Source organism: Balaenoptera physalus (assembly GCF_965194825.1).
Source record: "Balaenoptera physalus genome assembly, chromosome: Y".
Taxonomy (NCBI): Eukaryota; Metazoa; Chordata; class Mammalia; order Artiodactyla; family Balaenopteridae; genus Balaenoptera; species Balaenoptera physalus.
Genome location: NC_138904.1, coordinates 2,253,176 through 2,267,689, shown reverse-complemented (window position 1 = coordinate 2,267,689; position 14,514 = coordinate 2,253,176). Strand labels below are relative to the sequence as shown.

General features: G+C 49.2%; 1 protein-coding gene across 1 annotated transcript in view; it reads left to right on the top strand.

Moving 5' to 3' along the window:
• Positions 1–9,111: 9,111 nt before the first annotated feature.
• LOC309653441 (cAMP-dependent protein kinase catalytic subunit PRKX) overlaps positions 9,112–14,514 on the top strand; it is an 86,835-nt gene continuing 81,432 nt past the window's right edge. The window contains exon 1 of the mRNA XM_082448136.1: positions 9,112–9,616. Within this exon, the coding sequence (XP_082304262.1) occupies positions 9,451–9,616 (166 nt within the window). The 5' untranslated portion in view covers positions 9,112–9,450. The remainder of the gene's footprint in view (positions 9,617–14,514) is intronic.

Here is a 14,514-nt window from a genome sequence, read left to right as displayed (position 1 = left end):
GGGAGAAACTGTCCCATCCCCTCTTCCAGCTTCTGGTGGTCCTGGGCTTGTAGATGCATTACCCCAGTCTCTACCTCCTTCTAAGCAATGCTTTCTCCTCTTTGTGTTTCCTTTTCATGTAGGGACATGTGTCCATGCATCACTGGATTTAAGGCTCACCTGGTTCATCCAGACTGATCTCATTTCAAGATCCTTAGTCACATCCACAAAGACGCTTCTTCCAAATAACGTCCCATTAATGGATTGTAAGAGGACATATCTTTTTTGGGGGGAGGGGGAAGGGGGCCACCATTGAACCCAGTACCTGGTCCATGAAAGACAACCTCTAAGCTTCTTGGCCATTGGCTTTTTAAAAATATGGTGGAATCTCAACATTTTGGCCAAAGATTGTGGAATCCCCTACCAGGAATTCACATTTATCCAGATACCTTCAGATTCCTTAATGATCACACGGTAGAAATATTAGACTAATTGACATTTTCAAATCCTAAAATTTAGACCCACAGACTCCAGCCTAAATGGCTTCCCGGTCTGTATTAAAATGCCCCACAGAAGGCTGGGCCCATTGAGGGATCAATTTTTCCCAAAACTATACAGTTTCATCCACTGAACACTCTGTTGTGAATCTTTTGGAAATTTTTTTTTTTTATTGAACTATAGTTGATTTACAATGCTGTGTTAATTTCTGCTATACAGCAAAGTGACTCAGTTATACATATATATACATTCTTTTTTATATTCTTTTCCATTATGGTTTATCCCAGGATATTGAATATAGTTTCTTCTGGAAATTTGAAACTCTTTGTACTGTCTCTAGACAAGCCCACACCTACTCCCCCTCTTTTAAAAGCTAAAGCACTATGTCTGATATTCAGTGAACTCCAGATCTGTGTGTGTCCACACAGCAGATTAAATTTGTTTCTAAATTGTTCTTAGTTCTGTGTCCCTCAAAGATTTCACACCACAGAACATTCCTATCCCATGAAGGTCTTTTCGTATTTAACCTCAAGCTTATCTGTCACACTTGTATCATCTTTCTTTTTGCCCGAGAGGGCAGCCGCGAATTCAGCAAAATTCAAAACAAGTGATACCAAACCCTCGTTTTCTTATAAAGTTCCACTGTTCATTATACAAACACACGGTTGTGTTGTTGTTCTTGGTGGTGGTAACCCCACATATACCCCATGTATGCGCGGTGGATACTACCTGTTGTGCCTTTTATCCTGTGGACAGGTGTTTGATGTTAAGCCCAGGCATGAGGTGATGGTGGCATCCTTGCTTTCTGGAGATGGGTGGAATCTCTCTGCTCTTTCAAGGTTATGGGATGGGATGTTTTAGGGCTCCTTTTGGATTTGTCCAGTATCGCCTGTTTCTATTCAAGTCCATCCACATTTTCTAAGGCTGTTCTGAACGGCACTTCTTTTTTTCCCCTTTACTTATGTACTTTTAAATTGAAGTATTGTTGATTTACAATGTTTTAGTTTCAGATGGACAGCAAAGCAGTTCAATTATATATATATATATATGTGTGTGTGTGTATATATATATATTCTTTTTCAGATTCTTTTCCATTATAGATTATTACAAGATATTGAGTCCAGAGCCCTGTGTTGTACAGTAGGTCCTTGTTGCTTATCTATTTTATATATCTGCTAATCCCAAACTCCTAATTTATCCGTCCCACCCCCTTTTCCCTAATTCGAAAAGATACATGCAGCCAAGTAAATAAAAATAAATTAATTAATTTAAAAAATAAAGATCTTAGGGAAAAACCTGAACAAACTTTTTGGCCAACCCAATATAAATTATATATACACTATGTAAAACATATACATTATGCAGATTATACAAATGTATTTATTATGACTATCGTAGTTTAATATCCATATTCTCATCTAATGCTCCAGGGCTTTATTGTTGCACATGCCTTTTGACACGTGAAGAATTTATTTCCGCGTCACAAGTAGACAAAGAGGCCTGCTTTATTTACATGTAAGTCACCCTGCGGTTTTCTGAATAACGTTCACTGGGTGACCCACGTTCTTTGCCCTGTTAAAATGGAATGTGCATTCTGGAGTCCTGTGAAATGCATTTCTCAATCTCTTTCTTTCCTCTGCAATAGGAAACCACTTTTTAAAATCCTGGCTTTATCATGAGAAAAGCTAGTTTGCCACCTCATTCCCAGTCTTAGTTTTCAGGATTTTAGAGCCCCGTCTCTAAAATCACATGCGTCCTTCCAGATGAAGTTCACTTTGCCCAGTTCCCACCACGCCTCGGAGGGGACAATGCTGGGATACTTTGTGATGCTGGCCTGAATCCTCCATTAAGAAAGAATTCCAGCCACCCATGCCTTCCTCCAAGATCAGGGCGTGTGTTTCTACTTATAGACGCATCCTCCTTACGTCCTTCGCGAGTTTTCAACTTTCCTCTTCCTACCGATAAGTACTGATGACCAGCTACAGCAATCTGTCTCTCCGATAAGAATTAATAAATGTTTTCTTACGTCCCTCCTGGAAGTTAAGATAAACTACAGAACCACAGTTTCTAGGCGAGCCCCAAGATAACTCTCAATCTGTATCTCCTGTGAAATCTCCTGTGTGTTCTGAGGTCTCTGTCCTTATGAAAAAAAAATTGCAACACAACATTTGAAGAATCTTGGTAAAGATTCTCCTAATCCAGACACAACCTTTTGGGACATTTTTCTTCCCTTTATGGGGCGGGGGAGGCATCATCTTGTTATATAATGAAGATCAGAGTGTGTTACAAAATTTGGATGACTGCCTATGATACTTAAAATTTGGTCATAATGCTCCCATTCTGAAGAGTTTGAAAATCCCCTTACATAAACAGACCAGTATACATTCCCATATTTCTGGGTGTTGAAAGTATGTCTATTTATTTCTCTATAATAAAAACTGCCTTGAATCATTGGTGTCATTGTCAGATCGTGTCACTAAAACAGAATATCACTGACTGGCGGCTTAAACAGCAGAAATTTATGGTCTCCAGTCCTGGAGGCTGGAATGTGAGATCCAGGTGTGGGCAGGGCTGGTGCCTCCTGAGGCCTCTCTCCTGGGCGTGTAGACTGTCTCCTCCTGTGTCCTCACAGGGTCGTACCTGTGTGTGTGTGTGTGTCTGTGTCCTGATCTCTTCTTATAAGGACACCAGTCCTATGGGATCAAGACCCGCCCTTGTGACCTCATTGTACCCTCATCCCCTCTTTAAAGACCCCATCTCCAAATCCAGCCACATTGTCTGAGGTCCTGGGGGTTGGGACTTCTACATTTGAACTTGTGTGAGATTGCGGAGCACATTTCATCCCATAATCATGGGTAACTCTGATCATGAGGCTTTTGATATTCTCCAAATTTAATTCTGAAAAGTACATTTCTAGACATAGAATGACTGCACCAAAACATAGGATCATTTCGTAACATTACAACCAAAAGTGTATAAGAATTCCCTCATTAGCATGGAACATTTCACCTATACGATGTCAGGTGGATTTAAAAAAAAAAAAAAGAAAGAAAGAAAAAAGCTGTCACATTTGTTCTCAGTCCAGTCTCTTTGATTATTAGTTATTTTAAAGATTTTTTGTTTCCTCCCTGTGTGAATGACCCGTAGCTATGCCCTTTTTTGGGTTGTCTGTTAATGCCCATTGAACATATATCAGTTTCGCTCATGTACTTTTCTTAGGCACGTTGCATTCTTGTTGTAAATGTGTTTGTATTTTGTTTATAATTCCATAATGTTCTTACATTTTTAGGTTGTCAGATCTGTTTATCTGTTTACCCCTGTGATTCCGTCTCTATCAAGTTGAGGAGGTCCTCCTGTGACCATCCCGGTATTGGAAAACTGGCTCCACTATCATCTTCTAATCTTGTTGTTTTATTTTATTTGGCCATGCCACATGGCTTGGGGGATCTTAGCTCCCCGACCAGGGATTGAACCTGTGCCCTCTGCAGTGGAAGCACAAACTCCTAACCACTGGACCACCAGGGAAGTCCCTAGTCTTGTTGTTTTAAGTTTGTTTTCCCGCTTCTTTATTTTAAAATTTTTTATTTTATTTAATTAAAAACTTTTAAATGTTTATACAACTTTTAAAGGTTACTTTCCATTTGCAGTTATTGTAAAATATTAGCTATATTCCCTGTGTTGTACAACACAGCCTTGAGCCTGTCTTATACTTTTCTCCCGTCTTTAAATCTAGCCCTTCTGAAATGGATTTTAGTTTTCTTTCGTGGTAATGTCTTTGTGGTACTTTTTTTAAAAATTTATTTATTTATTTATTTTTGGCTGTGTTGGGTCTTCGTTTCTGTGCGAGGGCTTTCTCCAGTTGCGGCGAGTGGGTGCCACTCTTCATCGCGGTGCACGGGCCTCTCACTATCGCGGCCTCTCTTGTTGCGGAGCACAGGCTCCAGACGCGCAGGCTCAGTAGTTGTGGCTCACGGGCCCAGCTGCTCCTCGGCATGTGGGATCTTCCGGGACCAGGGCTCGAACCCGTGCCCCCTGCATTGGCAGGCAGATTCTCAACCACTGCGCCACCAGGGAAGCCCTTTGTGGTACTTTTTAATAGCATACAAGGTGAGAATCTAAAGAAGCTTTTAATCCCAAGTAGATAACAGTTGGTACTAGAATATTATTTATAATGTCTAGAGACAGATACGACTTGATTTGATATAATTTTTCTCATGTTGCTTTGTGGTACTTAGAATTCGTGGAAAGCTCCGGACACTAGCACATGAGCTAAAAGGACACTGATTACCGCCTGACCCAAGTGACAGGTCTGGTTTGTGGATTCTAGGATGCAGGTCACCGTGGCTCACGGGGTCCACCCCACTCATTCATTTTCACAACTTGAGATTTTAGGTAGGGAAAGGAAACCACGTTAACATATGATGGAACAGAATGATGTATGCCCTTGGTGAAATCTCTCTTAAGTCATCATATTTACTTCCTAATCATCCTTACTTTCTAACCATCACTATGATTCCTTGGGTAAAATATGACTTTTAAAGTTCAAGTTCAGAAATCCAGTTAAGCAGTAGCCACAGGGGCACAGAATGTTAACTTCTCTTTCGGATGAAGGACGCTTCCTTCCACCATATGTACTCACGTTTCGGGAAGAATGACCCACCTGTGTTCCTCCAGCATCACAGCTTAGATTTTCCATGAATCTCTTCAGCATCTGACAAGTAAAAACTTTCCTGCATATCTTCGGTGATGAGTAAATGCACCATCTTCTAATTACAGGCTGGTCTATCCCAGGCAATGTGTCTATTCTCAACATGTTCCTCTACAGTTCCCTTTGAAATCTCTCAAGAAAAGCCTCCGAGTAAATAGACACGTATAAAAACATTATTCATAGACGTTGGAGCTCCATACATGAATAAGAGCAGTGTGACAGTCAAATGTCCTTGTACTTTTTCAGATTTTTAAACTTCGGTTTGTAGAGAGGGTGGCTTAGGGTTTTGTTTTATTTTAGTGATGGTGGATTGCTTGATTTTACCCAAATGTGCACATATTTAACTATCCAAGATTCTACCTTGGATGAGTTCAATGCTCTCAGCCCATTTGGGGTCCATGACCTCCCTAACCAGGGCAGTGTGTGTGACATCTCCATGGTGGAAACTTCATTTCCATCAGCAGGAAGGCCATTGCTAGAACAAAAGTTATCCACGTATGTTGGGTCAAACGCTTATTCAACAGGTGAAGTTGAAGCTGTCTGAAAAGGGGGTCCACTTTGCATAAAATAGAGAGCCAGGCACCAAAATACAGCCCTTGGGGTGCATGGAGACGCTTTGTGAGTGGTGGGGATTCAGCTGGGCTCCCACCGGGGCAGGCCTCTGATGACTGTGGGTGTACTGATCATAATGATGAAATAGGTACCATCATCTGTGACCCGTCATGACAGCAGAGGTCCATCCGTGGAGGCAGAAGTGCCCAGGATTCTAATAGAACGTAGCCAACTAACTAGGTTATCACGAATTCCTAGCGCGTTAAACCAACGCAAACCCACCACAGGGCCGTCCGGACAAGGGAAAACGAAGAAGCAGAGGATTGCAAACCTACTAAAAGTGAGCGCTTATAAATATTTGAATCACTCCTTGCCAGGAAGACATTCACTGGTGACGAATGAAAGCACAAAACCCCCCTACGTGGCTATGCAACAGATCACCTGAGAAATAGGAACAAAATCACTGAGCATGAGAAATGACCTAGGCTATTCCTACTACACCACGGCTTCGTCTGAATGACAGTAAAGTCTGACCACGGAAATCGGAAACCGTACTCCTGTAACTGAACACTTCTCTGAATCAGAATGTATAATAAAATATATTAGAATGTATATTCCAGAATATATTAGAATGTAGTCATATCACATAAATAATACCTAATATTATACATAAATTGTAGCGTCTGAAGGCAGCTGAAAACTTCTTTTGGAATATATATATATTAGAACATATAATAAAACATTAGACTATATATCTGAGAATAGATTAGAATATATGGGGTATAAATAGTATCTAATATTATATACATAAAAAAATGTAAAGTCTGTGAGGGCAGCTGAAAACCTCTTTTGGAATATATATATTAGAACATATAATAAGACATATTAGAATATATATTCAGAATAGGTTAGAATATATGTGATATAAATAATATCTAATATGTATATATAAATATAAAGCCTGTGAGGGCAGCTGAACACTTCTTTTGGAATATATATATTAGAACATAATCAAATAGCTTAGAATATATACTGTAAAACATGTATCAGAATAGATTAGAATATAATACGTGATATTTAATATCTATTATACACATATAAATTGTAAAGTCTGTGAAGGCTGGTAAACACATTTTAGAATATATATCAGAACATATTGGAATGTAATATATATAATAATATATAGAAATTGTAAACTTTGTGAAGGCAACTGTACACTTTTTATTTTAACTCAGTATACACACGCACACATATATACGTATCTACTCATATACATACATATTTACAAATATATGCAATTCCAAAAGAAGTGTCCAGCTGCCCTCATGGACCACCCTTTTTCTCTCTCCCTTATTCAACACCGCCTACACCTGTTTCGGCGTTGACTTTAGAGCTCATTCTGCGTACGGGGAGCATTTAGTCCGCTGGGTTGCAGAGTTCGGTATTTCCCTGCCCCATCACCACCGACTGCTCATCACAAAGGCGGTACAAATGACCCAGTAATGCCTCGCTTGCAGGGCTTTTTTTCTTTTTTGCCTTTCAAGAAATATGCTGTGGTTTCCAAAGAATTTTTATGAGCCTTCCAGGTGAAAGCGGCTTTGTTCATCAAGGTGTTGTGAAACCCGCCGGGATATTTATGGGAACAGGTGGGCATGCGGTCAAGCCCCGGGCGGGCGAGGAAGGGTCAGATCCACTCCGCCACCCAGAGTTTAACTCTGCCAGCGTCTCTGTTACTTTTTCCTCCCCGGCTGCCATTAGAAGGGCAAGGCGTGCCTTTCCCTGGGTGTGAAACCCGAGCCTTGACCGTCGACCTTAATTAGCCAGCCCGACCGCAGTCACAAGGTCGCATCCGCGGGGAGCGGGCGCGCGCTCCGCGTGGAGACGCGCCCTTGCCCGGCGTGGACCGGCCCGGTCGCCCCTCCGCGGGGCACGGCCTGGTGGCCTGAGCGCAGGGGACCAGCCCTTGTCTAAGCAGCCGCTGGGGCGCACGCGGCCCGCTCCTGGAGCGCATTTTTCGCATTCCAGCTCAAGCAAGATGTGGCAACCAGCAGAGAGCAAGCGTCTCGCCCGGGGAAAAAGCCACCCACAATGTGCAGAGGAGGGCTGGGGCGCGGCTGGCAGCCGGGGGCCAGAACAGCACACCCAGAGCCGGTTCTGATTTCCTGTCACCCCCTCCCAGTTGGCCAAGCGAGGCAGGCCTGGCCTGGTCCCCCGTAAAACGCCTCCTTTCTGAAGTTCTGGCCTCTGCGACAGACCGTCCCCACGCCGACCCGAGGACTCAGGGGCAGGACCCTCCCTTTCAAGGGCGGAATCGCTGGAATCCCGCCAAACAGTAGGGCAGGCACGGTGCCCTCTCGCTGCTCAGACTGTGGTCCGCGGACCTGCGGCCCGGATAGCCCTGGGGGCTGCTCAGAAAGACCGATTCCAGGCGTTCCTTGCCCGGCCCGCTGTGGTCCAAGGAGCACTTTAACCAGATCCCCGGAAAAACAGTGGTCGGATCCGTGTAGGTACATTTGCATTTCAGATGCAGCCCCGACATTTTGGGGGTATAGCTATAACCAAAGATGGCCTGGGACACACTTCCCATTAGGAAAAACCAAACGCTATCGCTGTGTGTCTGTGACCGTCCTGCGTTTCCTTTCCGAAATCGTCCCTGGTGTGTTTACACCAGCGGCCCGGCAAGTTGCATGCGCTGCACTTTGGTAGTTCTCTGATTGTTACCTGCCTCTTAATATTTTTAAAAATAGTTCTTTTGAAATAATTAAAAGATTTATCGGAGGCTGTCAAGAAACGCTCCGGGAGCGCAACTGCGCGCCTGCCCCGCGGTGCGTATCTTACATGACTGCAGTCCAGCAAGCCAGGGCTGGGAGCGGCCTTGGTCCCGGGGGTTATTCGCCAGACGTGGCGACCGCCCGCCGGGACTCGCGGGCACCGCGCGGTCGGCGGAGCGCGCCCCATCCGCTTCCAACTCCAGCTTTATGTTTTAACTTTACTTTTCTTTGAACCACGCCCTCCCGCTCCCCAGCCGGTCCCGCCTCCCCCCAGCCTTCCGGGCTGGGGCGCAGCGGGCGCGGGGACAGGCCCGCGCGTCTCCAGGGGGAGCTCGGCCGAGACTCCATCCCCGGGGCGCCCCGGGGCGCGGAGGCCGCGCGGACACCTCGCCGCCCGCGCCCGCGCCCGCCCCAGAATGGCGGGCGAGGCCCCTGGCGCCCGGGCCCTGAGGTCCCGGCGCGGGGGCGCGGACGGGGCGGGGCGCGGCGGCGCGGGCCACGCCCCCAGCCGGGCGGGCGGAGGGAGCGCGCGGCCCCGCCCAGGCCGCTTCCGCCCGGCCCCCCAGCAGCGCGCACGCAGCGCCCGCGCGGCGGCGGCGGGCGCGGGACGAGAGGGATGAACAGGCTGCCGGGCGCCCGCGGCCAGGACCCCGCCTCGCGCCCGCCCGCCCGGGCCGCGCCCCCCGCCCAGGCCGCGCCGCGCCCGCCCTCAGAGGCCGCTGGCTACTCCCACCGGCTGCCGCCGCCGCTCCTGCCCTGAGCGCCGCCCCGCGCCCCGCCATTGTCCCCGCCGCGCCGCCAGCTGCGCCCGGCCGCCGACCGGGAGGCGGGGGCCGCGCATGGGTGGGCGCCGCTGATGCCGCCACCGCCGCCGCGCCGCCCTCCGAGGCTGCGTCCCGGGAAGCTCGGCCCCCCGCGCCCCCCGGACCTGAGCGCGCCCCCATGGAGGCGCCCGGGCTGGCCAAGGCGGCCGCGGCGGACGCCGACTCCCGAGAGAGCTCGGGGGAGACCCCCGACGGCGCGCCCGCGCTCTTCCCCGGCCCCGGGGCGCCCTCGCCGGAGCCGCCCGCCTACCGCTCGCAGGACTTCGACACGCTGGCCACCGTGGGTGAGTGCGACGCGCGGGGACCCGGCCCGCTGGGGCGCTCGGCGCCGCCCGGGAAGCCGGCGTCAGACAAAAGGCTTGTGTGCGGTCGCCCGGCCGCCGCCCGGGGAGGGCCCTGCCTGGTCCCGCCTGCTCGGGGTCTCCGCGCGGGGCTCCCCCTGCGCCCTGGGTCCCCCGAACGCCCCGAGACTTGGAGGGCTTCCTTCCGGCCCCCGAGAGCCTCCCCGCCTGCGGGCGCTCTGCCCCGCACCTCCAAAGTCTCCTGATTTAGACCCTCCCCCCCGCCCCCCATCAACCTCCCGGGTGTCTGGGCCCCCCCGACGTCACAGAACTTGCTGGGGTCACGTCACATTGAGGACGTCGCGCGCCCTCCCAGGCAGGGGCCCCCGGGGACGGAGGCGGCGGCGGCCGCGGAGACCCCTGCAGACCTCACGTTGGCCAGGCTCCCCCTCTGCCCCGCGTCAGGACGCTCCCGCCTGGACTTGAGAGCGTATCTGGAACTGGGGGGCCCGGTGTCCCGTGGCGTTTTAGGGGCGCGGGGCGGCATTGGGGGTGAGTTAACGCATTTCCTTACCCTGCCGTATTTTCCGTCTGTGTATCCGGAACTGGGCATTTCTTTTATCCGGCACTGATTTCCTTTTTGTCGTCCTCCTTTGAGCCTGACCACTCCTAGGCAGCTGGAAGCGTGAAGTCTCCAGTTCCCTGAGTGCTTGGATCCCAAAACGTGTTGGTGTATGGAGCCCGCCCTGAGTGGGTCAGAATATCCCAACTCCACAAGGGCGCTGCCTTCAAGCTGTGGGCTCAAGCCAGCTTGTGGCTTCTTAGCAACTCTCTGTTGCTAAGGGAGTTGTCCCAACCTGTCAGGAAAGAATCAGTGGGGAAGGGGGCACATACCGTAAATGATCCTGGAGCAGGGGTACCCAGGTACTTTTTCGGGCCCTTACCCACCCTCTCTTGGAAGGGAGGAAGCATTGGCCTCAAGGGCATGGCTTGGGGCTTCATATGACCAAGGGGCACAGCCAGAGTGGCATTAAAACTACTCAGAGTGGCCTTGAAGCCTTCCCTTTTCCGTCAGTAGCCTTTTGCCCGTGTGTAGTTGGCTGTGAGGAAGGGGTGCCCGGGAAGCCTGGTTTGGGACTAGGAAACCCGACTTGGGACGGAGGGGACAGAAGGCACCCTCCCTCTCTCCTGCTTCTCTCCTCCTCTCTCTCTAAGCCTTCTCGCCCATCTCCTCCTTCGTTTTCTCTCTCTCTCTCTCTCTGTCCATCTCTCTCTCCCTTTCCTGTTTTTTTCTCTCTCTTTGTCTCTCTGTCTCATCTTCTCCATCTTCTATCTCCCTTTCTTTTTCTCTGTCTCTCCCTCCCTCCCTCCCTCTGGGGCGCTCTGCAGGGCTGCTTTAAAAGCTCGCTGTGTTTTGCAAGGTAGGAGATGAGGATAGAAACCTAAACCAGTGCAGTCACACCGGTAGGTGGAAACACAATTCAACAATGGAAAGTTGGTGGAGGACCCGCCGGCCCTTGGCACACAGCGCTGGCAACTGGATCTGTTTTGGGCACTTAAGCAAGTCTATTGTGAAAGGTGCCAGGGCATCAGGCAGGGCATGGGCTGGTGGGTGGGCTGCGGACGTGATGTAGCCTGGTGTCTGCAGCTGCCTGGGGGCCCTTTGGGTGCTGCCTAGTGGGCATAGGGTTCCCAGTGAGCCATCTTGTCCTTAAAAATAGAATGTCACTGCCTCTGGGGACCGAGCAGGGCCGGGTGGGGGGGAAATGAGCTCCCCAGTTGTCTTTCCCTTTCTTAATGAAGAAGATACTTACTCTTCAAGGATAACTTCCTGTGGGTTCCAAGGGTGTGAAGGGAGAGCCAGGTCACACACGTTCAGGATGTTGGACCAGCAGGGGCCTGGGGCCCAGGGTGTGTGTGTGTGCGTGTGTGTGTGTGTGTTTGTGTGGCTTTGCAGCTTTGGTGGCTTTTTAAAATCACCTTTTGCCAGAACTTTCTTTAATATTCCAGATTTATCTGTGTATGGTTAATTTAAGAAACTAAGAATAAGCTTTTTAAAAATCCCAAACCCATCAGAGGTGTTACAGTTTCCAGTAACTTTAGACCATAAGGTGTCATGGACAAAAGTGAGGGGCTATGTTGGGCTCTTTACCCACAGTTAGAACACAGTTGGGACCAGCATGGTGCCTCTTCATCCTAAGCTTCGGGCCCAGGAAACTTAAGTTCCCTTTTGACTGCTCCTGGACCCATTCCTAACTGTCCCCCATCGCAAACAGGCACCCCCAGTGGCTCTGAATCGTCTGAGGCCATCTGCATGCATTTCTCTAGCTGAGCAAGGCTGTTTTCCACAACTTGAAACGAACCCACACAAAAAAACACAAAACAAAACAACCACCCCGACAAACCTCTCAGCCTTTCTTAACATACCACAATCCCCACCCCCTTGGAGCCTTCCAGAATGAGTCAGGGTGGAAGGACCAGGCTGGCTGGGCTTCTCCTCCACCCTGAAGTTCTGAAGCTCTGGCCTCACACAGTTGTGCATTTTCACCTGGTCTGATCTCCACTCCGGTGTGTGAGCTCTTCTTTTTCTCACCAACAGCCATTTTTTTCATCCTGTTCTTTTGCCTGTGAGCTGGGCCCCGGGGGAGGCGCCCGTGGGACTGAATTGCTGACTCACAATCCCCCAAGGACGGTTGCAGCGCAGGTGGAACGCAGCAGGTGGGCACAGATGTGCTTCTGCATGATTTAGCAAAACCGGCAGTGGCTGTTCAGATGGCAGGACCCCCAGGAGGGTTGGCACCAGGATACCAGGACCCAGCTGGAAGCAGACGGCCCAGTTCACGGGGCGGCCATGACACCTTTGAGGTAGAATAAGGAGGAGAGTCAGTGATGAGTAAGGTCTCAGATGCCTTTATTCTGTGCTCCTGGATAAACTGTCAACGGGAAGTTGTCCGTGTTTTAGGTTGATTAGCTCTCCGCAAATTCAGACAGCTTGGAAGAAAGCTCAGCTTGTGTTGGTGAAAAATCTCATGGGCATTTTTTATTTTTTTATTTATTTTTTTAATTTTTTTTTTAAAGATTTTTTTTTTTGATGTAGACCATTTTTAAATTTATTTATTGATTGATTTATGGCTGTGTTGGGTCTTCGTTTCTGCGCGAGGGCTTTCTCTAGTTGCGGCGAGCGGGGGCCACTCTTCGTCGCGGTGCGCGGGCCTCTCACTATCGCGGCCTCTCTTGTTGCGGAGCACAGGCTCCAGACGCGCAGGCTCAGTAGTTGTGGCACACGGGCTTAGTTGCTCCGCGGCATGTGGGATCTTCCCAGACCAGGGCTCGAACCCGTGTCCCCTGCATCGGCAGGCAGACTCTCAACCACTGCGCCACCAGGGAAGCCCCTCATGGGCATTTTTTAAAGAGCGTGGAAGGGACCTTGGGCCCTGTCTTGGCCAAACTGATTTCATAGATTGAAAAACAGGCTCAGTCACAGAAAGAATGGTGTGCAGTGCCCTGGTCCACATTCCTGGTCCCGGTAACCAAGCTTGATTTCTTGCTATGAGCACGAACAATGGTGCTATTAAAGATAAACGTTTTGAAATAATGATAGGCGCACGGGGGATTCCAAAACCTGCACCTAGGCCCATGCACCCTTCATGAAGTTTTCCCCCGTGACGTCTTCTGTAGGTGTCACACAATATCAAAACCAGGACGCGCGCCGGCGTGGGGTCCATCCTGCTAAGAGATCACAGACCTTAATCGGCGCTCCCACTTTTCATGGGAACTCTTTTGAGTTTGTGAGGAGGGGGCATGCCTGTAGTTTTGTGCGGTTTTATCCTGTACATCCATCTGGGCAACCACCAGCACCGAGATCAAGGCACAAAGCTCATTCCCTGACCACAGAAACGCGCTCACGCCTGACTCTTTGTATTTTTTTACTATCACATCACGCTGTCAGAAAGTTGTTTTTTCTTAAGACAGAGGAGACCTTCCGTAGTGAGTAATTAAACCTGCACTGTTGTCTCTTATGTTCATTTTCCTCCCTGCTGATAAGATTCTCTCATGCACTCTTGGTTCCCCAGAACTGGCCCTAATTTTTCTTCCTCCCACCTGGACTCCCAAACCATCACAGGAGCAACACGCCTCTGAACTGGGGAGATTTCCCACTGCATGTGAATGACTTCTCCCGGGGCGATGTTGACAGAAGCCATTAGGAGGGAACGTTGCTTATTGTGTAGCGATACCCAGAAAATTGTGTTCACCTTTTAATCTGATTCACCTTGAGTGGGTGTGAATGGTGGTGTCAACTTAAGAGCGTCACAGGAACTTGGAAAGTTAGGTAAAATACGAGAAAAGAATATTTCTTTTTATAAAATTACGGAAAATACTAGAAAAGAATATTTCGTCTTACAGAAGTCCTGCATGCTGTTCCTCCTCATTTAAAAAAAACCTTTTACTTGTTTTTTGGCCACTTCTGGTGGCATGTGGGATCTTAGTTCCCTGACCAGGGATCGAACCCGAGCCGCCTGCATTGGAAGCGCGGAGTCTTAACCACTGGACCGCCAGGGAAGTCCCTGTTCCTTCTCGTTTTTTAAAAATTGCAGCGAAGTTCACATAACACAAAAGGAACCATTTCAAAGGGAACCATGCCGTGGTGCTTTACACAGTCACAAAGTTGCACGACCCTCATCTCTGTGAGGTTCCAGAACATTTTCGTCTGCTGCCCCCTCAGGGTGACCCCAAATCTGTGAGCAGTCACCCCCTGTTTCCTGCTCCTCCGGCTGCTGGGAACCCACATCTGCTCTCTGTCTCCATGGGTCTGCCTGTTCCATGTCCTCTTCATCTTACGCACTCTGCTTTCTTACTTTCCATCTCCAAGGGGACGGCGGGGGTGGAAGGAGGGGTGGGAC